The 24,972-nt window shown below is 40.7% G+C and overlaps 2 protein-coding genes across 2 annotated transcripts; both read left to right on the forward strand.

Annotated features, from left to right (window-relative positions):
- The first annotated feature begins 8,340 nt into the window (after positions 1-8,340).
- On the forward strand, positions 8,341-11,082 carry LOC125729902 (uncharacterized). Its single transcript, XM_049005741.1, has 2 exons — positions 8,341-10,851; positions 11,035-11,082. Exons 1-2 carry the CDS (start codon positions 8,365-8,367, stop codon positions 11,080-11,082), a joined length of 2,535 nt encoding a protein of 844 aa, XP_048861698.1. The 5' UTR covers positions 8,341-8,364.
- A 468-nt stretch (positions 11,083-11,550) lies between these two features.
- Positions 11,551-13,988, forward strand: LOC125729903 (uncharacterized). The gene is made up of 4 exons (XM_049005742.1): positions 11,551-11,992; positions 12,147-12,314; positions 12,521-12,616; positions 13,104-13,988. Exons 1-4 carry the CDS (start codon positions 11,639-11,641, stop codon positions 13,416-13,418), a joined length of 933 nt encoding a protein of 310 aa, XP_048861699.1. The 5' UTR covers positions 11,551-11,638; the 3' UTR covers positions 13,419-13,988.
- Positions 13,989-24,972: the final 10,984 nt, after the last annotated feature.

The following is a 24,972-nucleotide window of genomic DNA, read 5'->3' on the forward strand; positions in this document are numbered from 1 at the left end:
TGCACCTTTTCTAAGGCCACAATGTCCTTTTTAAGATATGGTGACCAAACCTGCACACAATATTCTAGGTGAGGTCTCACCAAGGAATTGTATAATCTTAGCATTACCTCCCTTGACTTAAACTCCACACACCTGGAGATATACCCCAACATCCTATTGGCCTTTTTTATTGCTTCCCCACACTGGCGAGAATGGGACATGGAAGCATCAACATACACACCAAGGTCTTTCTCATGATCAGCTACCTTTATTTCAGTGACACCCATGAAATACCTGTACTTTATATTTCTGCTCCCTAGATGGAGTACCTTATATTTATCGACGTTAAATTTCATCTGCCAGGTATCGGCCCAGTCACTAATTAAATCAAGATCCCGCTGTAGCTGCTGAGCCACTAATTCAGTATCTGCTACACCACCCACCTTGGTGTCATCTGCAAATTTCACCAGTTTACTGTATATATTGGTATCCATATCATTTATGTAAATTAGGAACAATAGTGGTCCTAAAATCGAACCCTGCGGTACCCCACTATGAACGCAAGCCCACTGTGAGTTGAAGGACATTGCCAGTGACCTGCTGGACCCCAGGCAGAACAGGCCTCACCATGCGACAGCCCTTCAGAGACTGGTCCTCCTGCGCATGGACTGGGGCATGATGCATCAGTTTAAACAGGAGCCTGGTAAATCCTGCGAGTGCTACACCAAGCGACTGATGGCAGCATTCTCCAACTACAGTGGGATGGACTCCACAACGGACCGAGAGTGTATGTGATGTAAAATACACTAAGATAGGTAAAAACTCTTTTGTGGACTAAGTAAAACAAACATTTTATGTTCTAGTTTTCTTAAAACTACTGAAACAAATAATTGGCTACACTGCAGTTCCGCTGTTTTGTTTGGCACCCCTGCATGTCGTGCATTGTGTGGAAAAAACCTGAAGGCTGAGGAATGTTACGTAACACAGCTAGAATGTAAAAACTCTCTCTGGTGTAATTCACTGCATAAAACCAATGGTGTTAAGTGTGATGTCTTCTTCATAACACTCCCTGATGTTTGTGTCCGTGACCATGAGATAGGGTGGGCTGCTTTTCTTCCTTCCTTTGACTAGTATTCCTCCTAAATTGTTCATCTGTATTTGCTGCATTGGTACTTGATGTGCGTGTGCCTTGTGTCACGATCGCCATTTAACGGGAGCGGCGGACGGGCAGGAAACAGGCAAGGCAGGCAGGATACGGGGATTTATTAGGAACACGGGGTGCAGGAAACATCTCACGCAGACGGACTTCAATGACGGACACTGAACTCTAGTAAGACATGAACTCAAATAGACAGGACTGATTGAAAATAATCGGACACAGCTGGGTACGATCAGGGAAGCACACGTGGATAATCAGGGGGCGTGGCACACACGGTGGTCAGACTGTCCGGGACCTCCTCGGGGACTAGGGCAGGAAAGTCTGGAGCTGGGTCAGGGACAGGAGTGGGGCCAGGAACAAGAGCCCCAGGGGGCACAGTCATTTGAGGCGGAGGGAGCGCCTCGGGCGTGGGCTCTGGGGCCGCAGGGGGCAGCGGAGGCGGCTGCTCAGGAGCTACGGGCAAAGCAGGCGGCGGCTGCTCGGGCTCTGGGGCCGCAGGGGGCAGCGGAGGCGGCTGCTCGGGCTGCGCAGGAGCTATGGGCGACGAAGGCAACTGCTCAGACGCTGTAGCAGGAACCCAGGACTTTATGCTCAGCCCACTGCTGTTAACTCCGATGACTCACAACTGAGCAGCAATGCACATTTCGAATTCCATCATCAACATCAGGCAGATGACAAGACTGTTGTGGGTCTCATCAATAAAAACGGTGACTCAGCATACAAAGAGGAAGTGTGATGACTATCGGACTGCTGCAGAGCCAACAACCTGTCTCTGAATGTTGACCAAAGAGATGGTTGTTGACGTTAGAAGAACACAAAACACAGAGTGACCACTCTCTGCTGCACATCGATGGCTCATCTGTGGAGATCGTAGAGAGTACCAGATTCCTTGTTGTCCATCTGGCGGAGAATCTCACCAGGTCCTTCAACATCAGCTCCATAGTAAGGAAAGCACAGCAGCACCTCTACTCTCCACGGAAGCTCAGAAAAGCCCATCTCCCATTCTCACACTCTATTGGGGAACTGTTGAAAGCACCCTGAGCAGCTGCATCACGGTCTGCTTTGAGAACTGTGTCGCCTCAGATCACAAGTCCCTACAACAGATAGTGATGACAGGTGAGAAAATCATTGGGAGTATCGTGTTAGAGAAATATGTACTTTTTTTATCATCATTTTGCTAGACGCTTAGAAACAACACCCTGCCGCAGCTTGATCTTAATTGAGCAATAACACGTCTCAAGAACTGTCGCTTGAATATTTCCACCCCATATATGGTGACAAACAATGTTCAATGTCAGTTGCATATCCTGTTTGTGTACCTCAATAAAAGACACTGCGAGGGGAGTTACTCTTTCGAAGTTGGCTGAGTTCGACTGAGAGGCTGACACCTCGAGGTCAGGACCGGGCTTCCCTTTGTAAGGAAAAGTGGTAAAAATGTCCCAAGGTTCTTGGTTGATCATTTGAATGCAGACAATGTTAGGAATTTATGATCATGGGGGAAGCCAGGGAGAGAATGGGGGTTCCAGTTGGCACCACTATGGTGATAAGGATAAGATAAGGTGATAAGAATTGAATTACAATGATCATAAAAGTCTCCACCCTGTCCTGTCCCGTCCCTGTCTCAGGATCCTCACACTCCAGGGGGTCACTCTTTATATGTAAATTCACTCACAACACCTACACACAACACCTTGGTGGGGAGGGCCTTTTTGGGTATAAAGGGGGGTGAAGAACTGTCTTCAATTTGTATCTGAGCTGCCTTTCAGTACCCGGTGTGTCTCTACACTGTATTACATTGTATTATTTTTGCTGTTCAATAAACCATCATTTTGCTGAAACTGCGGAGACTCTGCAAGTGGATTCCCTACACCTTGCAGCAAGTAAAACGTCATCACAGCTGTCTGTGTTGTTCTGTGTTCAGAGACTGGTTTGTTTCCAGCGCATCTTCAGAAGAAGATAACCCTAACATATCTCTCCCCTCCATCACAGATATTCACACCACACACTGCATCCGCAAAGCCACCACCATTGTGGATGACCCCACCCACCCCTCACATTATCGTTTCACCCTCCTGCCTTCTGGAAATAGGTCCCGGAGCATTCGGGCCTTCACAGCCAGACTCAAACAGCTTTATCCCCCATGCCGTCAGACTACTGAACTCTCAGGGACTAATCTGATACCACACACACATACACTCATTAACACACTTTATTATTTAACTACTATTTTTTATCTTATTGTCGCCATGTTTACAGTTACTTTTATTTATTTTTATTGCTACCTCATTGGACAACCAAACTGCGCCTTCTCAGTACTGGGTTTACTGTGCTGTTTGTGCTCGTTGGTGTCAGTTGTCCTCTCTTTTTGCACTGTCCTGCAATGTTTGCACAGTTTTTGCTCATTATGCACCATACAGTATGTTGCTAGGTTGGTATGTGTTAGTCTTCTGTTAATTTAAGTAGCACCTTGGTCCGAGGGAAACAGTTTCTTTTGTAACTGTACTATACTCAACTGTGTAAAGTTAAAAATAACATTAAAGACCTACTTGACTTTTACTGAACAGGTGCTAAAGTGAAATTACTTGCTTCTGGGAAAGAACTCCAGCTGAAATTCTGTACAACAATTATGGGAGACATATGGGAAGGACGCGGTGTCAGACCTGCCCCAGTGGGACGAATGTGGTTTTCCTAGTAACAGCAGCTTCAGTCCCAATCAGATAAGCCAGATGCATCTGAAATTAGAGGAACGGGATCAGACTGGTTGCTCAGGGACTAATGTGGTAGAACTAAAACAGAGACAAATTGGACGGTGTTTCAATTGTGGGAAAATGAGACAAAGCAGGCAGAGGAGATGCGGGTGGCAAAGAAGCATGAGATAAGGAATGCAGAGAATGTGGATGAGGGTGAGACTCCTGTGAAAACTGTGTATTGAAAATTAGGGCCATAGTATTGTCATCCATCCTGTCAGGGTATGGAAATACACTGAGGGTAAATGGCCTAATGCAGGAAGTGTCTTAATCCTATAACATCCAGCTGATTCAGGCTGTGGGGGACAGTGTAGTACTGCACTCTTCTGGCTGGGACCTTGAATAAATGAATGAATGTTACATTTATACAGCCCTTTTCTAAGATACACAAAGAGCTTTACAGAAGCACTGGGGAGCCACTTCAACCCAAACGTGAGGCAGCAGGAGAGGGGGCCCAGGCAGAGAGAACAGCCAACAAGACGGGTGCTTCCACAGACAGGACGGGGGCCCCGGCAGACCAACGCTGACGACTCCTGGGACCAAGTCAACAGAGCAGCTGTCGTCATTGTGACTCACCCTCATACATCCATCCATTGTCTAAACCGCTTATGCTACTGGGTCGCGGGGGGTCCAGAGCCTATCCTGGAAGGATCTGTGCACGAGGCAGGGAACAACCCAGGACGGGGGGGCAGCTCATTGCAAGGCACATTCACACACCATTCACACACACATGCACTCCTACGGCCAATTTAGCAAGAGAGAACATGCAAACTCCCCACACATGTGACCCAGGCGGAGACTCGAACCTGAGTCCCAGTGGTGGGAGGTAACAGTGCTAATCACTGCACCACCAAGCAGCCCCACCCTCATACATGATTTCTGATTCTTGATTTTAATCCCCTTTTCTGTTTTTGGCAACATATAAAGTGCTGTGAATGTCACTGTCAGATTGTCATATCATCCTCCAGTTGTCCCTTGTCACCCTGGATGCACATTGAGTGTTTGCTAAATATTTTATCTTGTAGTGTTCCTGATTTTTTCCTGTGTTTTAATTTGCAATTCTCAAATTTCATGACTGGCATCCGTGGGGACGATTAATTAAACCTGTTAACTCTGCACTTCAATTTCAAACTGTTGGTAACATGTGTACATATTTTTGTCTGATCTTTTCACCACCAGGTGGCGATATAGCAACTCCAGAGTTATTGATGGCTAGAACAAAAAAAACACAGTAACACAGAGGTGTAGCTAAAAATTCTGGGCCCCTGACAGAATGTCACCTTGCGCCCTCTGTCGAATTTTACATTCTGTGAAAGAGATTTGTTGAGCCATCTTCCAATGTAATCCAATCCAGCTCTTTATTTGAAAAGCACTTTAAACAACCTTATGGACCAAAGTGCTGCACAAAGGAATAAATAAAAACATTCACACACTTAAAAACGAAGTAAAAGAAATTTAATAAAAACCAAAACATTCAATGTGAGTAAAAGGCCATTAATAAAAATTTAAAAAAATCTATTAATTAATAAAGAAAAGGCTAAGATTAAAATAAGATTTACTATTAAAATTAACATCTCACAATGTGTCAAAGGTGAAGGAGAAGAGATTAGAAGAGATTTAAAAACGGACAGAGGGGATTCCTCTCTAATGTGAAAAGGCAAGTCATTCCACATTTTAGGAGCTGCGACTGCAAAGGCTCGATCCCCTCTAAGCTCACGCTGAGTCTTAGGAACCGTCAGGAACAGCTGATCAGCTGACCTGAGAGAGCGGGTGGGGGTGTAAGGGTGAAGCAGCTCACACAGGTCAGATGGAGCAAGACCACTGAGGGCTTTAAAAGCAAATAACAGAATTTTAAAATGAATCCTAAAATGTACGGGCAGCCAGTGGAGTGAGGCTAAAATGGGGGAGACATGCTCATATTTCCATGTGCGGCAGCATTTTGAACCTTCTGGAGGTGAACAATAGTGGAGCCTCTAACCCCAACATAGAGGGCGTTACAGTGGTCCAAACTAGTAGTGACAAAAGAGTGGATTACTGTCTCAAAGTGCTGCCTAGAAAGAATTGGCTTTATTTTGGCCAACTGCCTCAATTGTAAAAAGCTTGACTTGACAACTAACCTTATCTGAGTGTCAAACTTAAGGTTGGTGTCGACTTTAACCCCTAGGTGTGTGATGACTGGTTTACAATATTGTTCCAAGGAACCTAAAATTACAGTGGAGGTCAGAGGAGTGGAGTTACCAAAAACCAACACTTCTGTCCATTACCTCCCCACTTCCTTGTTAGTTACAATATTTGTTCTGCATTACTGTACACTGTAAACCCAAATGCTCAAAATAATCAAAATTATTAAGTAGCATAAACTTAATTTTCTGAAACAGTTCTACTAACCTAAATATTTTGAGTTCATGTGACTTTTTTATAGTTTTTGAGTGAATTAAACTGATTATTTTTAATTAACTGAAACAATGTGCTTATTAAGTAAGTGCCACTTAGGTGTATAATTTAGCTGTACTTATTTCTTTTTGTTTCAACATTGTATGTGTACTTGCGTGTGTGTGTGTGTGTGTGTGTGTGTGTAACCAATTGTCATTTTTTATTAAATTATATGTATTTAAATAAGTTAATATTTAAAAATACTTAATTTTCCTAATAATGGTTGGGTCTTCATAAATTCAGCTGTAAAAGATTTTAGCAAGAAAAATATTAAATTCACTCTAAGTACTAATTTTAAACGAAAAAATATGTTTGATTAAAAAAGTTACGACTCGGTTTACGTAAGGGTCATCATTTTATTGGCTTACGAGGTTCCCTTGCCCCAAGGTCAAAGGTCACGTGCAACACGTGGATAAGTTACTTTGGCGCCACAAAAGACTGCAGTGCAGTGCAGTGAGGAGGATGTAAGCTTCAAGCTATCGGCAGTTATCAGCAACGTCGGTGTCACGGTAAGTGTTAAATGTGTTTTTAAACAGGGGTTTATCTAGTGAACAGTTACAGCAGTTTAATCAAGACAAAACTTTAAACAGCGTTCGTCAGTTACGTATATTTACATTCAAAAGTCATGGATGTCTAGCAAGGAACAACTGATAAAATAGGCTTAATAAAAAACAATGAACGACAAAGCATAACACATCAGCTAACTTACATAATTTTTCAAACGGACCATAGTCTATAATTCTGCGTGTACGATTTAGCCAAACGTTACATTTGTTTTAAAGACATTAGACGCTGAAATTATGTCCACGCGTGATACGCGATTAAAAAAAACATCCATTGCTAATTTTGGGTGGTGTCCACAAAACTAGATAACTAAAAATATACTTTTCCCAATGTGTTGACGTGCCACTGATACGCAAACTAGGGAGCTGGAGAGCATGTGCCATGGGCGTCGCTAGGCCATTTTTCGGAGGGCTTTAGTCCCCCTAACATTTGTACTCAGCCCCCCTAAAAATTCTCCTTAAGGCCACTTAAAAAAAAAAATAAAAATTGGTTCTCGTCCCCTCTCGACCCGCCGAAATGCCTCCGACCCCAATTTTTTTTATTTCGTTAAAATCGCATGGAAAATACCCAAGAATGACGAAATTTGAATTTCCCGCGCATTCCACATCGACGATTGATCCACATTGTGTAATCCTAGTCTTGGAATGGTTTCATGAACCTAAATTTGTCTCTACCTGAGATGGGCTGGTGCAAAGATTTAAATCTGGGGAAGTGATGTGGTACATGTTCTTTACTTGTTTGTAGAGTTGCATTTCCTTGTTCAACCATTCAGGTTCCTGTATTTTGTAAATTCCTCGTGTTTTAACATGTTTTAATACACTTTCTTTCTAGATATATATTTTAAAATCTTGGTTGTTCATTTAGAATGGGAATGACAAACAGAATATTGGTTTCAAATAGTATCATTTTTATATTCACGAATGAAACATCAGCATAAAGTATCGAAATCCATAGTTGGGAATGAGATACACATGGATCAAGGAATTCTTGTATTTTCTTACATTTAATATATTTGAAACGCAACAAACTGGAAGAACTGAGGAAGCGTACTAAGTAGGTCTGCTCTCTTCGGTATGTATTTTCAAATATGTATTTTCTTACATATTTGAAAGTCCAAACAGTCAATCAAAATTTTGTAAAAAAAAAAAAAAATCCCGCCCACCCTACCCACCCCCTCCAAAAAAAGGGCGAGAACCAATTTTTTTTTTAAGTGGCCTAAACTTGACACAAATTGCTGGTCGCCCATCGTCCCCGTTAAATTTGATATGAAAGTTAATTAAATAATTAAACTATTTTGATTGAGCTATACACTTTCTAACATTAATTTTGTTTTTCTTTCAGGTTGTTGGCTACAGTATGATTTGGCAATGTAAGTTGTGCTCAGCTTCTTTTACTGACAGATTGCAAATATTTAAGCACTACAGACTGCAGCACAGCCACTTTTCCAGTGTAAGCCCCCTTCCATGCATCTATAATTATTGCATGTGTACATTTAAGACACTTAATAGTCTTAGAACTCATTTGTCAAGATGTCATACTCGCCAATTTGGTAGTAGTGCAGAACACTCTCAGCAGGCTCTGTTATTTAAATGCCCTTTATGCCCATTTCAGCAGCAATTTTCTGAATCTGTTCTTTTCTGCCATCTTAGAAGGCATTTAAGAAATCATGAAACAGTGGCTTGCCCATATAAGGATTGTAGCTTTACCACAAATGTATACTCTTCATTCAATTCTCATAAAAGTAGATCACACCAAGCAAGCGTTTCATCAGACTTTCAAAATGACATTGTCAGTGATGTTGGTCAAGCCAGTATTCCTGCAGTTGATGGTGATTTATATGAAGAACCTCCAAGCACAGATGAGGATCCAGTGGGGATTGATGGTCAGTGTGACACTGACGTACTAAAAAAACATCTTAGAATTAATTTATCTTCCTTATTTTTGAAGATGCAGGCAATCCTACATGTCTCAAACACAGCTACCCAAGAAATAGTGGAGCATTTAAATCAGGTCTGCTTCTTATCTCGGCCTTTGATCAAGGAGGCAATTAGAGATATATTGCAGAAAAATGGTTGCAATGTGGCAGAATCTGCACTGGATGAAGTTGTAAGTGCTGTTATGGATTCCAATGTTATATTTACTAGTACTTCTAAAGGTGCAGAGTTATCCACATCCAAGCGCAGAAAAGTCTTTTTCGAGCACAACTATCCATGTGTAATGCCAGTCGAGTATCAGCTGGAGCAACGTGGACATACCACAATGTATGTTCCTATTCTTCAAATGATTCAGGAGTTGTTTAAAAACACAGACATTCTAAAAATGATTACTGATCCAAATACCAATTCTGGTCAATATGCCTCATGCTACAATGGCTCATATTTCCTTGAAAATGAATTATTTTCAACAGGTGATCTCATTTTACCACTCCAGTTATATATTGATGAGCTTGAAATTGCCAACCCACTTGGCACATCACGTAAAATTCACAAACTTTGTGCTGTATACTGGGCACTTGCCAATATGTCACCAAAATACAGGTCAGCATTACACAATATACAGCTAGCAATGCTTGCAAAAGTGACAGACCTCCAGAGGCATGGGTATGCAGCTGTACTTGCTCCATTATTACATGATGTTCATATTCTTGAACAGGATGGTGTTTTTATTGAACGACTTGGTCGCAATGTCAAAGGCACCATCTTTTGTGTGTCTGCTGACAATCTAGCTGCCCATGGATTAGGTGGCTTTGTGGAGTCATTTAAAGCAGGCTATGTTTGCAGATTCTGCTTGGCCACAAGAGAACAGTTTCCAGCAACTGAAGCCAGGCAGTTTTCTCAAAGAACCAAAGATAGCCATGACCTTCATGTACAAAACATTCAGGAAAATGACGCTTCCTCCAACCACTTTGGTGTTAAAACAAGTTGTGTCTTGCGTGACTCCCTGGATTACTTTCATCCAGTCACAGGCTTTCCTCCAGATGTCCTGCATGATCTTCTAGAAGGCATAGTTCCTGTGGAGATTTCTCTCTGCATTAAGACCTTGATCCAGATGAAGTACTTCACTTTAGAGTATTTGAACCAAAAGATTGCATCATTCCCATATCAACATGCTGATAAAGTGGATAGGCCTCAACCAATTCCCAAAACATTTCTGTCTCGAGGAACGATAGGAGGGAATGGTCATGAAAATGCTACTCTGCTCCGACTGCTTCCATTGCTTGTAGGCAGTGTTGTACCAGAAGGTAATGGTGCATGGACAGTTTTGATGGAACTGAAAGAGGTAGTGCAGTTAGCATTATGCCCATCATTTTCTGATGAAACCTTAGACTATTTTCAGTCCAAAATCAGCGATCATAAGCAAGTACTGCTGAAGACATTCCCAGAGTTTAGCCTTCGTCCTAAGCATCACTATGTGGAGCATTACCCCACCATGATCAAGTGCTATGGGCCCCTGGTGCATGTTTGGACAATGCGATTTGAGGCCAAACACCGTTTTTTTAAACGAGTGGTGCATGACGCTCAAAACTTCAAAAATATTTTGAAGACAATGGCAGTCAGACACCAACACATGATGGCATACCATCTTGCTGCCCCATCATTTTTCAAGCCAGAAACACAAGCATCCAGGGTTGACTCTGTTCTGGTTTCAGCTCTACCAGAAGTAGCTCAGCTACACATTAGAACACTAACAACTAGTGACACAATATACCAGACATCAAAGGTTACCATTGATGGCACACACTATGTCTGTGAAATGTTTTTGTCTGTCGGAGACAGTGGTGGACTACCTAGGTTCTGCAGAGTAGAGCACATCTACCTTGTCAATAGCACTGTTTCATTCCTTTGTTCTAATTATGATTGCTGGTATTTAGAACATCTTGGATCCTATGAGCTGTCACCTTCCCAGACAAGTCTGTCAATCCACCTGAAGTCTGATCTCAACGATTCAGTCCCGCTCTCTGCATACGAGGTAGAAGGCTTGCTTCTGTTAACACCCAAGAGATTCATACAAATAAAACAGAACTGAGTCTAGCCAGTGGTGAGTAGTTTTTATTGAATTAATTACTATATTTGTATTACTGTTTATCTAGCAGCATATAATCTGTATATTTTAATAACCATTTATGCATGCCAATCTTTTGCTTTCCATTAGCATAATGGCAGATCTATCCCCACAACCCATGGTCCTTCGTGTTGTTGAACCAGACCGGGCTAGAAAATTAAAACTCTGTTCACGACCAGCCTCTATTGATGCACTGATTGCTGTTATAAAAGAACAGCTGGAAATAGACCTTGACTTCAGTTTAAAATATGAAGACCCCGACTTTGATGGAAAACTTACATCCCTCTCTGACATTGATGAGTTGCCACAGAAAGCGGTTGTGCATGTGTCTTTTGAGCAAGATTCCAGCTCTGTTGCCTCAACAGAAACAATCTCAAGTGTATCATCCTCAGAACGTGGGAGAAGATGGCCTTCAGTTTTTTTTTCAATTCCCACATTTTCTTTGGATGTTGAATTGAAACTTCGGGAAGGTAATACTGAATTTGAGAAGAACAACAAGTATCTTCAGTTAACAAGAGATGTAAAACATGACATTTTAGAAAAGCTAGCATCTGAGATGTATGGCTACAAGGCTTATCCCAGTGATAAGGAGATAGCAATGGTAGCTGAGGCTCTTGTGTTAAAATATCCTTGCTTGAAGGAAGCAGGATCTGAAACTGGCTGGAATGGATGGAAGAACAGCCTAAAGTTTAAGATGGGCAACTATAGGAGCAAGATGAGAAGGGCTGGATGTTCAGAGATCACAGTGAATGCTGGAAAAAGAAGTAGAATGAATCCTGACAATGAATCTTCACATTCAAATATTAAAAGACCCAAACGAGCGGAGGTAAACTTTCTGCCCAACTTTCCCCAAGGAGAAAATCCCTCAACCCTTGAACAGCTGAGGCAGAAAGTTGTTGATGAAATGAAGAAAGCTGAGAAGAACTTGCCGCTTATAAAAAAGATGATGCAAACCACATTTGCCCTGCGGCGACAAACCATAGTAAAGACATGCCCACCAGTGAAAGAGCTCATGGAACTCTGGCCTGCACTCAAAATGGAATCTGAGGTAATGTAGTAGCACTTTTTCCTGTTATTTCTTTTTTTGACAACATATACCACATTCAGGGGCTGTTTTCTGCCTTATGGATGGGTAGTGTATTTGCCAGATTCACATAGTTAATATGGCTGTGTTGTCTGTCTGTCTTTGTTTTAAAATGTAGGTGTATGCAGAGTTCCAACGGATTACAAACCAGAACCTGCCCAACACATTCTACTCTGAGCTTGACCGACATCTTCCTAGACTGATGACCCTGTTCAGACAGAAGGCAAGCAGAACCGGGAAGACGTCAGACGCTTTGACTGAAATCCTGAAAATCCATGATGAACAGGTAAAAATATTGTTATACCTATTTTATGGGTCTATTTCTTAAAGAGGAACATTGGAAAACATTTGAAAAGTTTGATGATTCAAATGAGCTTTCAATACAACAACTTGTCCAGGTTTTTTGGTATGTGTCTGATTTTGTATATCTGATTGTAATGTTTACCAGTAAATAAGTTATGTACAATTCTGTTTTTATCTCCTTTTATATAGGAGGTTCATGACATACACACCAAGCGTGTTACTGTTCTTCATGCCCTTCCTGTGTATCTACGTGAGGACGTCTCTGAGTTTTTCAAGACCTGCACAGTAAGTTTTATTTTATTTTTTTTAATCTCACGACTATATTAAGTAAACAGTTCATATGAATACAGACATATTTACACGCTTACCCTTCCTCAGTCTTTCAAATCACATAGTTTGTGTGATTTGAAGAGATTAGAAGCGATTTTTCTTTGACCTCACTGTAAAAAAAAAAAAAACTTTGGTACTAGATAATTTTGATTAAAGCAAAGTGTTTTTATAGGTTTTTTTAGCATAGTATCAATTTCTTGTTTACTGGTAGCTTAGCTGGGTCCTGTAGAACACTGATCTTCTGTTTAAAATCATACTGTAGTTTGTTCACACAACAATTAAAATCATTAAACTTTCTGTCAGTTGGTCTGAAGCAATATTGTTTGTTAAATCTCATGACTAACTAAATGCCTTTATCTTTGCACTAAACCTGCTGTAAATATTTTTGTCAAAAATCTTAATAAAAAATCTTTAATCCTTTTATATCCATTTTATTTTGTAGGACACATCTGATGAGCCTGACCTTTTAGATGTTTCAGTAGCCCTCCTCACAGTCGTCAAAGATAATGACACAGGTCCAGTTCACTTCCAGCCTGTGAAAATCTCTGTTGTCATTGAAAGCGAGATTGTGGGCAACCTCCCCAGATTTGCTGATGCCGTCCTGGTAATGTTTGGACTGATCTATGCACTACACCTCAGCTATCCCAGGGGACTGACCAACACTTTTGAATTCATTCAGAAGATTTTACTTGGTCTTGACGATGGTAAACTGTCACCCAAGTTACAGAGTCTCAAAAATGACTTGATGCGCATGTAGACATTTATCAGAATAATTACTAAGGCCTGGCAGTTCCTTTGTAGTTCAATGTAGATTATTTCTGTGAAAATAATGGTTAAAATGTTTCTGCACCAGTTGTTTTCCCACAATATGCACAGTGTGCCTTTTGTATTAATGTTATTTGGCATTAATACAACTCTTGTTCTTGAAAGTTAAGTACTGGGTAGTACTTGATAATTGTATGTGTATTTTAGTTGTAAATGGTACATGTTAAGTTTCAGGCAGGTTCATAAATTTGTAATTTTAGAGGTGCTATTTTAATCTGGTGTTCAGGTTTTAGCCTAGTGCATCTCTGAATTGTTTTATGCTTCTGTCTTAAATTAACACTGCAGTGTTAAATAGAAGAGGGCAAGAATTCAGTGTAACTCACTGTAACTTAAACTTTACTTTGTTTGTACTCAAAATATTTGAGGCAATGAGTTGCCACAAAAATTTTAAGTTTTGAAACATGCGATTTTGAGTCTTGTGTGTGAAAGCTTTTGAGTTACTTGTACTTGTAAAACAAATGACAAAGACTAATAAATATTGAGTTGATGCTACTTAAAAATGGTTCTTTGTGTACTTATTTTTTTTTGTAATGTTAACTTAATACCATGAGAAAGGTTAAGAGAAATTTTAAGTCACTATAACTGAAAATATTTAAGTTGATTTAATAACTAGTTTTAATTTAACTGTAATTAAAATGTTTATGTAGCATATAATCCAAATATTTAACCTTTTTGAAATATTTTTTTTAAGTTCATGAACTTAAAAACATTGAGGCAACGAGTTACATCAATTTTTTTAAGTTCTGCTTACTAATTTGGTTTTACAGTGTACTGCTTTGGAGCCTTTTGATATTAAGGTGAATAACACAGGTGAAAAATTAAGGTGAAAAAAGAGACAGATGCATTGACAGCAGTCGTGGCCACACTTTGGACTGGGAGTGTAAGAGCAAAGGAAACTGAATCCACTATGTTCTGTCCTGTAAATTTTTATTAAACACCACATGACACACATACGAGTCCTGTTTTAACTTTCAGGGCTGATGGTCTGCAGCCTGGCTTGTGTTCTACAGTGCAGCGCAGGTGCAGTCACTGTGCTGAGCCCGGCGTTATATTAATGACGCAGCCTTTCACACTGACCAGTGAGAAATAACCTTGAAAATGACTGTGCTCTTTGTGGTTCTCCTTTTTTCTTACCACCAAGCAAGAGACTAAACATATTTTCTACTTATCAGTTATCAGAAATCAGAAATGTCATGCAGTAATCAGAGGTTAGACAGCAAGAATGACTTTTGTATTTTTATCTTTTGTCAATCTTTTATCCAGCGACTACTAATTCTCATCGGGGTCTGGAGAGGGTGGGACCTGTCCCAGGAAGCACAGAGCACAGGCCTGCATGGGATGCCATTCCACACAAGCAAAAACAATTAAGATGGTCAGATTTGCCTCACTGTGTGATTTTGACTGAAAGATGAACTAAGCACAGTCTTGTGTGTATAAAAATGCGTAGATTCATTTAACTTTAACAATGAGATTCAGCAACATGACCTTATAGTGTTAATGATCGGTATCTTACTGGTATTAACTGAATTATGCAAAATTCTACATTATTCTATATTATTGCACCCAAATTGTTCATACTGACTAAATGTAATTACTGACATCCTGGACATACTGCTTTTTAGGTTTGAATTTAAAATGTTAGTAGACAAATTCATGCTGTCAATAACATCTCACTTGCTCACCCACTTTTAGATAAAAATACCCTTTGTGGTTTTTCTAGTGAAGCAGTGGGCCTGAGCTGAGGACCTGATGGTTGTGTGGTTTTCGCTCACTGAGAAGAGAGACACAAACACCCTGCTCTCAGTCGGTCAGTCTTCCTGTAAAATGCAGAGGTGAGACTGCTAGTGGAAAATTACTGACTGCAGCGTCAACAACACATATAAACAGCAGCACAAACAAAATGTTCCACAAATGCAGGACATCTGTATGCTTACAGCACACATCAGACACGCTGACCCTCAGCACTGAGCTCCTCCAGGCTCTGTGCTCTCCCTCTTCTCTTCAATTTCTACACAAATCACTGCTGCTCCAGTGAAGATCCTGAATTTTGCAGGTGATACTACTGTGTTTGCCATCATAACTGAAGGTGATGAGTCTGCCTACAGACTGGAAGTCGTACAGCTGACCATCCAGTTCTGAACTCACATTATCCCAAATGTCCACATGCTTAGACTCCTCTCATCATCAGGGAGGAGCGTCCCTTGGCACTGTAGAGTAGATGGATGAGAGCAGGCTGATAACAAGGCTGTCATCAATTTTATGTGACACCTCTCACCCCCCCAGCAGACTATGGAGGCCCGTAAGGGCAGCTCCTTCAGTAAGAGACTCAGACACCCGGCGTGTGACAGAACGGTACCGCAGGTCATTGGGCCCCACAGCAGTCAGGCTTTATAATCTGCACTCTGCTCATTGAACTTTTCCCCTGTTCACTGTCTTCTGATACAGTTTCTATCTGCTGCTGATCTGCAATATTGTTCCTCCTTATTCACTGATGTGCAGTGTTGCATTGAGCCAGTGCATTATGCCCTGTGTGGCAGCTTCCTTTGGGAGGCTAATATCTGGCACATGAGCAATAATGTTACATGCAATAGGATTGTGTATAAGTTAAGGATTGTGTATAAGTTAATTTTAATATTCCTATAATATTCCTCTGTATGTAATATATTCTTATTTTTTGTTTCTATTATTACCCTATATTTATATATACATCCATTTATTTTACATTCATAATGATGTTGTTTGTTGTTTTGTGCCCCACTGCTCTTGTAACAAGCCTCAGTCTTGACTCTCCCTTTTAAGGTCTTGGCCTTAAATCACACTCGATATAGGTGGTGTCGTCCCCATCACCCTGACCAGGATACATGCTGTAAGATTAATGGATGGTGTTTATCTGTGTGATGAAAAAGAATGTGAATAAAACAAAAATGTACCATTATAAATGGGAGCCCTAGGATGTGTGGTGGTTAGAGATGTGGACTGATGAGAATTTTGCTTTTCTAAAGTTCTGTTGTGAAAACTGTACATTCCGTTCCATGTACAGTAGTGATATGTAGCAATCATGTGCTCCAGTCAAATGTCCAGCTGCATGAATAATAATGGTGGCTTGTTTGGATAAAATAACTTAGGCTGAATACTTGAAAGCGTGACCTGGGTGAGGTAGAGAGGAAACAGGGTCTTACAAGAAGCAGATATTGTTCTGTCTGTGTGGTTTTTACTCTTTGCAAAGTGAGTCCAGCACAGTGCAGTCAGTGGGTCAGTCTTCCTGAGCTGCATCTAACCAGTGGAAACATCTGCAGCACTGCAGAGAAGCACTCAGCAGACAAACAAACCCAAACAGCTTACAGCTGTATGTCACTTTTGGACAGAGGTGGACAAAGTACACAACTTCACTACTTGAGTTAAGTATAGATACTCCTCGTCAAATAATACTCAAAGTTTTTCAGTTAATTTTTTACTTCAGTTAAAGTACTGGAGTATTTGCATCTAAAAATACTTAAGTATTCAAAAGTACATTATGTTTTAAATGCAAGACATTTTTCAGAACCTAATGACTCCTGAACACCCCACTGAATACACTGACTGGCTTGTACATCTTGTAGAATAAAAAGCTTGTGGAATATGATACAATGACTATAGAAACACAACTGACATAACAAAAGTACAGCCATTGTCATTTTCATCTTATTTAACACCCCCCACCCCACTCACACAAAAGAGCATGGTAGTGTTCTTACAGAGCCGTAGCAGTGTGTGTGTGTGCATGTGTGCATGTGTGTTTGTGTGTGTGTGTGTCTATGTGTGTGTGTGTTTGTGTGTCTGTGTATGTTTGTGTGTGTGTCTATGTGTGTGTATGTTTGTGAGCCAAGTAACAAGACAGGGAGCAAGAAACAAAACTCCTCTTTCTTAATTATCCACATCGTTATTAACGACACAGGTATATATACAGGTACATATACAGGTACATGTATATACTCAAAAATACATCCAGAACACACAATTAAATGAAAAACGTAATTTAAGAACACTTGAAATTTTCATTCAGTTTCTTTCATCTGTTTAATATAATCGATCAGTCCCTGTGCGTTTGCCCCAAACCATTCAGCATGGTACACAAGGGAGACAAGTAAGCATGTGTGACATCAAAGAACTGATTGCAGCAACTCAGCCTTTCCACAACATTAAAGCCGCTTATTCCCCCCCATGCCATGAAGAAATAATCTCTGTGGCTCCCCTCTCCCCCTCCCTCAGCCCCCAGTCTGGCTTGAACATTTGCACTTCCAGTAAAAATGCGCCCCAAACACACTGACACCAAACTCAGCACCGGTGCTCCGTAAAATCCCGTGATTCAGTCTCAGAAGCACTGGCTCCCCTGCCCTCCTCTGAACATTATTAAAGCTACACCCTGAACACTCTGTGTGACTGACATGAATGAGAAGCATCTTTATTCATAATCTCTGTAGCGGAGGTCAGAATACAGAGTGTCATTATTCCCGTCTTTCTTCTGTCTCCTGGGTTTTGGCTTCTTAAGGTTCAGGGCAGCGTAATTCAGTGTGTCCTCGTCATGGCACTGTGGAGACAAAGATGGCAGAATTGGATGGATCAAATCGGTTTGCTATTACCTATTTTCACAAATAGCACTTAAAATGCTGATCCCAGGATGGAAATCAGTCTGAGGTTCATTTGTTTTACTGACGATTTGTAATTTGAAATATTTATTACATACTTGCTTGCGTGACCATTCCACTTTTGATATATCACTGTTCTTTTCATCTGTTTAAAATATATAACACATCAATATATTATTTAATTTCGCACGGTATCATACCGTGGTCAGATAACATTCCGAATTTTCAAGCAATCAACATCCTTTTTGTCTCAAAAATGAAAGTAAAAATGACTTCTGTCAATTTAAGTGTGCATGTTTGGATACGTGTCATTTGTTCTCATATATCATATATAATAAAATTGCTATAAAGGAGATCTTGGTAATAAAAGTTATTGATATGCAACTTATTGCAACATGTATATTTCAATAGATTTTGCAAAATATGAAAGATATAATACAAAAATGTAAATCTTACAGTACAAAAAGGTTTATATAAATAAGGTGAGATTTAATAATGGATTTTAAAACTGTATTACCTGCAAGAGTGGTTTTAATATGAAAATGTTATCTATCATAAAACAATTTTATATTTCTATAATTTGTTAAAATCTACATTTTGTCCTTCTGAGTGCATAAAGCCGGGCAGCGTACCTGCACAGTGTGTACAGGTCAGTTTACATCTTATACAAATGAGAGCAACGTTCAGAATAATGCTGCAAGATAAAACTATCAGCAAGCCAGAGTGAAGAGGATCCAGCAGCTTCTGAAAGCCTGTAACAAAGAGATAGATTTCAGCATAATGATATAGAGACACATTTCCCATTTGCTTACATTACATTAGTTAAAGATCAAATCGATAACACATTACAGCAGTTGTTTTGTAAATAGTCCATTTTTAACATGAACTTCTAGTATTTTGTATTTTAACAATTTATATTAATATTTGAAATAATTATTAAATTAGGCTCCGGACCCCCCGCGACCCAATAGGATAAGCGGTTTGGAAAATGGATGGATGGATGGATATTAATATTTGAAATAATTATTAAATTAGGCTCCGGACCCCCCGCGACCCAATAGGATAAGCGGTTTGGAAAATGGATGGATGGATGGATAATTATTAAATTAACATCTGTGTAATTTAATTTAAGCACTTAAATTAGAAAATTCATTACATTAAAAAAAGAAATAAATGTCTTAATAGCAGAATAAGCTAAATAAAACTTTGAAGCAGATATACTCTCCACACTGGGTGCTACCATCTATATCCAGCTGTGTGCCGTTCCCAAACAGCATCTCCCCACACTGGGTGTTACCATCTATATCCAGCTATGTGCCGTTCCCAAACAGCATCTCCCCACACATGGCCACAGCGCAGTAGTAAGTCCCAGCATCGGAGAGGCTGAGGTTCCCCTTGGGGAGGCTGTAGACGCAGCTCCGTGTAGGAGATCCAGCCTCAGGGCTCTTCTCACACTCATCACTGCTGTTTCCAGGGCTGTAAATGACTCCAGGAAGGGATTCTCCTGATCCATGTCTGAACCAGTAAACACTGTGTTCTCCTGCACAGCTCCCAGTCTCTATCGTACACTGCAGGCTCACAGAGTCTCCTGGCTGCAATGTGTCAGACACAGGCTGCTGTACCACAGTCCTGCTGTTGGAGTCTTTACCTGAAAAGCAAAATAGTCATGATGACAGCCCTTTGAGAATAACAATGGAAAATACAGATCCTCAAAAATTGTTCTTACAGATTTTTGGGAACTGAATCGATGTTCTTCTAGCCATCCAAGAAATCAGTAACTTCTTGGAGAACAGCTGACATTCTTCTCTCTTTTTATTGTATTACTGCTTATTAGTATATATCAGGTAACACTATACATTAACTGCACCTACATAATACCTAAATAAAAATTATATGATAATAACAAACATTATAATCATATAATGTCTTGTATTAATGTATGAAGGTAGATGAATATAATTAATTTCAATTCAAAGAAATGAAGTGTGTAAAGTGTACTTTATATTTTCATGATTTTCGTGACTTTACATTTGGTTTATGTTGCCCCTTTTCCACAGGAAGGTATTTATTGTTTTTGCATATTTAGCTCTTGATGTGTTTTGGTATTTTTGAGCATTTTGCTGTAGTACCTGCATAATTTAATTCAAGAGCCGAAGAGCTGTTTGCCCATTACTAGTTTGTCTATCTTTTAACATTAAAGAAAAAGTATACATAGTAAAAGGAATTACTTGGTTTCGTAGTTCCTCCTATTTATTTTCTTATGCACACAAAAGTAAGTTTTTCCGTTCAACCATAGCACTACAGCGAAAAGCAAAACGTCATGGCAAATACAATTATGCTTTATTCCAATACACATTGCTAATTTTTCATTATTATTACATTTATTCAGCATAATATCTTCAAAGGTTTCATGATTTAATTTGCAATCTTCTGGCCTGAAATCTTTTCCTGCTACACTGAAGACTCTCTCAGCGTGTGCAGAGAAAGCTGCAGCCAAAGGGTTGGCATCCTCTGATAAACATGGTTGGTTCAGGTATCGGTGACATTATGTGAACCTTTCATGGCAGGAATAGGGACTAGTTTGACTTTTGATGCAGGAAAAGTGTTTGGGACTGTTAGGTTGAAGAAACAGTTGTTAATCATTTCTGTATGATCAGCAATGAGTGTAAATATATATGTATACGTTATTTCTTATCTTCTAGCCACATACTCTTAGCTATTGTACTCTAAGTAGGTGGTTAACAGCTGCCTACTTAGATAAGAATCTCACTTCCCTCTCTTGCGCCCCCCCATTGACTATAAATAAAGAAGACAAGGGGAACCACCCTTTGTAACACATTCTGCTGTAGTTTGCATTGCAGAGAGTGTGGGTACCCTTGCAAGTAAAACTGTAACCTGTGTGTGTCTCATAAATGTGGAGTTGGGGTGGAAACGCCGGGCGCTTTCCCCAACATAGAATTTGGTCCTTCGAGCCGGATCCGAGGAACCCCGAAGACGTCTCCAGTACGCCGAGAGAAGCGACACCGAAGTCTGTCGACAGCCACTCGAAGTCGGGTGCAAGAAAGACCTGTGATGTGAATTCGTCATCAGGCCGGTGGTTAGAACTGCGCTCGACGTCTGGTGATGTCTGAAGGACCTCGGTGACGGATCAGAGAGCACACTATACAGGTGAGAGATATGGCACCTAAGTGAGTAGGTGGCCAAGTGAGAGATACGGCACCTAAATAAGTAGGTGGCCAAGACATGCATGTGGTTGAGGTTAGCCGAAATTAACCGGGAGAGAAAGTAGGCGTTGTTGGAAATATATACAGTGTTGTATGTGGATGTGTTTTTATAGGTTTTAGATTAACCTACACGATCCACCCTAAAAGCAACAACATACTGGTGACTGAAGGATCAAGGACGGGTTTCATCCCTGAAAACTAACACCGCTGCTCTAATAGGGAGCAGTAGAAGGCCGTGTTAGTGTCCTCCTGAGGTCTCATGCCAGAGACTTGCTTTTAGGATTTTTTATTTTTTGTAGTGTATCCATTAAAAGGTAACAATGGGGAAGAATCAAAGTAAACAAATGGAACTAGAGGGAGATGAGAAGTTTATGGAAGGATATAAGCCAGGATCAGGACAAATAAGTAGTCAGAGATGGAGGAAAAAAACATGGGTTTGAAGGAAAACTCCACACTCCAGATATATTAAAATTACAGGGAAACTTAAAACTGGAGATGTTACAGACTACCAATAAGAAAGAAGGTAAAGACAGAAAAAAAGAATATGTTTTTTCTGATGCATGGTTAGAACAGAGTAAATTAAGAGATAATAAAAGACAGCAAAAAAAGGGAAATAAGGAGAAAAAATTACAGGCGACTTTAATTACACTAGATGAGGAGACGGCAACAAAATCTTCTGCCGCTCCAGTTCCCTTACTGCCCCCACAAATTCCAATGATTGCGCCTGCACCAGTTCCAGCTGTAAATAGACGACAAATAGGAGGAGGGGAATCATCTCGAATGATGACCCGAGGGTCTAACCCTTCTCTGTATCCGTTAAAGGATCTGGAGACAAGTAAAGTACGCTGGCATCCAAAAAATGACACAGAACAGGAAGACTGGGAGAATGATTTGGTGTGTCCACTCGTAGAAGTGGCAAATCCAAATCGAGGCCCAAATAATGCAGGACCCGAAACTATGTTAGTATATAGACCCTGGACCGCTGAGGATAGAACAGCGGCTTTAAAAGGAATACCCCCGGTTGAAGAAGGGGTACCCGAGTTTTGGACTGCCATCCTAGAATTACAAAGTAGTTTTCATTTGAACGGCAGGGAAATGTATAGATGTCTCAGACAGTTGTTTACCCATAAATGGGGACGTGTAGCGGGAGACTTCACAGGACATGGTAATAATGATGAAGTCTTAGCACATGACTCGCAGGAACTCATACAAGCATTACGAGACTTGCGAAACAGGGTAGAGACAGCCTTCGTAAGACGCGCAGACTATGGACGAATAGCGCAATGTAAACAAAAAGATGGAGAGGAACCTGAGGATTTTATGGATAGAATGAGAGTTGTATTTAGAGGAAACTCAGGGATCCCATTTGATGAAGAGGCAGTAGGAGTGTACCAACAACAGCTAAAACGAGCTTTTGTCGCAGGCCTAAAGCCCGAATTGCGAAAATATCTTGACAAACATTGGGTACATCAGAATACTGGTTCAGTCCAACAAGCACTATAATATGCTCAACACGCGCAGAAAGCGCAGAAACAGGAAAAGACAGACACAATATTCAGCGCCTCAGAAGTAGTAGCGCTAGTGCAAATGAATCCTCCGGGGAGGGGAGGATTCAGAGGAAGGTCAAGAGGCCGAGGAAGGGGGAGAGGTGTTTTCAGAAACAATTACAGGAATTCGTCTCAGCAAGATAACATTTGCTGGACATGCAGGAAACCTGGACACTTAGCTAGGAATTGTAGAGTAGGGAAACAACCATATAACCCAAACTCCATTGAAAACAATGATCAATGACCCCCCTCGGAGGCCCCTGTTACCGACACCATCCGAGGCAAAACAGAGGTGATTTTAAGAAAGGAAACGGAGGTCACTTTACAAGACCTTTTAGATAAGGAAATAGATTTACAAGCAGTGTGTCAGTTATTAGCAGAAAGGCAGTGGGAAACCTTGCCAAGTCGGAAGTTAGTCATAAACGGCAAAGTATATGAATGTCTGTGTGACACTGGAGCATGTAGGACTGTCCTAACCTCCAGTCCTCCCGGAGTCACATATTCTTCATCAGTCATAAATATAAAAACGGCAGGAGGTCAGACAGACAGACATCAGTTAACAAACCCAGTTGCAGTAAAAGATAAGGAAACTGGACTTGAATGTCAAGCACAGGTGTTAATAAGCCCTTCTTGTCCTGTTAACTTGTTAGGCCGAGACCTTATGGTACAAATGGGCATTAGCGTGGTTGCCACAGCCACTGGCATGAAAGCAATCGTAAATGAAGAAGCTTATGTTGTGCAAGGAACCACAACACCACAATATTACTGGTCTCTGGACCTAGGGGGAACTGCACAGACACGAGAATTATTGCGGAAAACTAGAGAAAAGCAGTCCCCTAGACAGGCCCAGTTCATGCCTGACGATGCCTTACACGTCACTATGTGGTACAAAGACACCCTTGGACCAGATTATGTCTATGACAAAACGTTTCATGCCCTCCAAGACACTTGTATTACCTTACAACATATGTATGTTAACCCCACCACTGGGTTTTCAGCAGCCTCAGTCATTTTATCTAACAAGCAACAGGCTGTATTTAGAGAGAGAACACCACACGTATCTCTTTCAAAACCACCCCAGATGCAGTGGAGAGATGTAGAGATGTTCTTACGAGATTCTATGCACAGTTACAATGACTACCAACCCGTATCTGGCTCCTGTTGGAGCTATGATGAGAAACACAATGTGTGGCGGTTTCCTTTGGGATGGAGAGTTCAAACCACTCCCACCACACACTTAAAGGACCCAACCTGACAAATTTTTTCAACCCTGGAGGAGGGATCATGTCCAGATCTAGATCGCCTCCCAGAAGGGTTGTGGTCGTCCTCCCCCACTGATGTAGGGCTGGTAAAGGGGTTTCCACCTTACAAAGTAATTGTGAAATCAGAACACCGTCCGGTAGTTAGGCAATACCCATTAAAACCTGAAGCAGAAAAAGGTATAGCCCCTGTAGTGCAAGACATGTTAGCATCAGGAATATTGCGAGAGGCTCCTGAAGCCACTTGCAACACTCCTATCTTTCCAGTCCAGAAGGGACATACAGGGAAATGGCGCATGGTGCAGGATTTAAGACCGGTTAATAACATAGTGCAACATGCAGCACCAGACGTGCCTAACCCACACTTATTGCTCAACTCATTGACTCCTGATAAAAGCTACTTCTCAGTAGTGGATCTTAGTAATGCATTTTTCTCAGTACCATTGCACCCTGATTCTCAACATTTATTTGGATTTACCTATAAAGGGAAAAAATATACATATACTAGACTCCCTCAGGGATTTTCTGAAAGTCCACATGTATATACCATGGCCCTTAGATACTCTATGAGTACCTGTGAAATACCATCACATAGTCAGGTATTACTATACGTGGATGATATCTTAATAGCAGCAGATTCAGAACAACATTGCAAAGAAACTACCCTAACTGTGCTTCAGCATTTATACAATACTGGACATAAAGCTTCTAAACAGAAGTTGCAGTATTGCAAAAAGACAGTTGTCTATTTAGGGCATAACCTTTCACAAAAAGGTCGCTCGCTGCTAGAGATAAGGAAACAAGCTATACAGGAAGCACCTAAACCACAGA

The sequence above is a fragment of the Brienomyrus brachyistius genome, unplaced genomic scaffold (genome assembly GCF_023856365.1).
Source record: "Brienomyrus brachyistius isolate T26 unplaced genomic scaffold, BBRACH_0.4 scaffold879, whole genome shotgun sequence".
Taxonomy (NCBI): Eukaryota; Metazoa; Chordata; class Actinopteri; order Osteoglossiformes; family Mormyridae; genus Brienomyrus; species Brienomyrus brachyistius.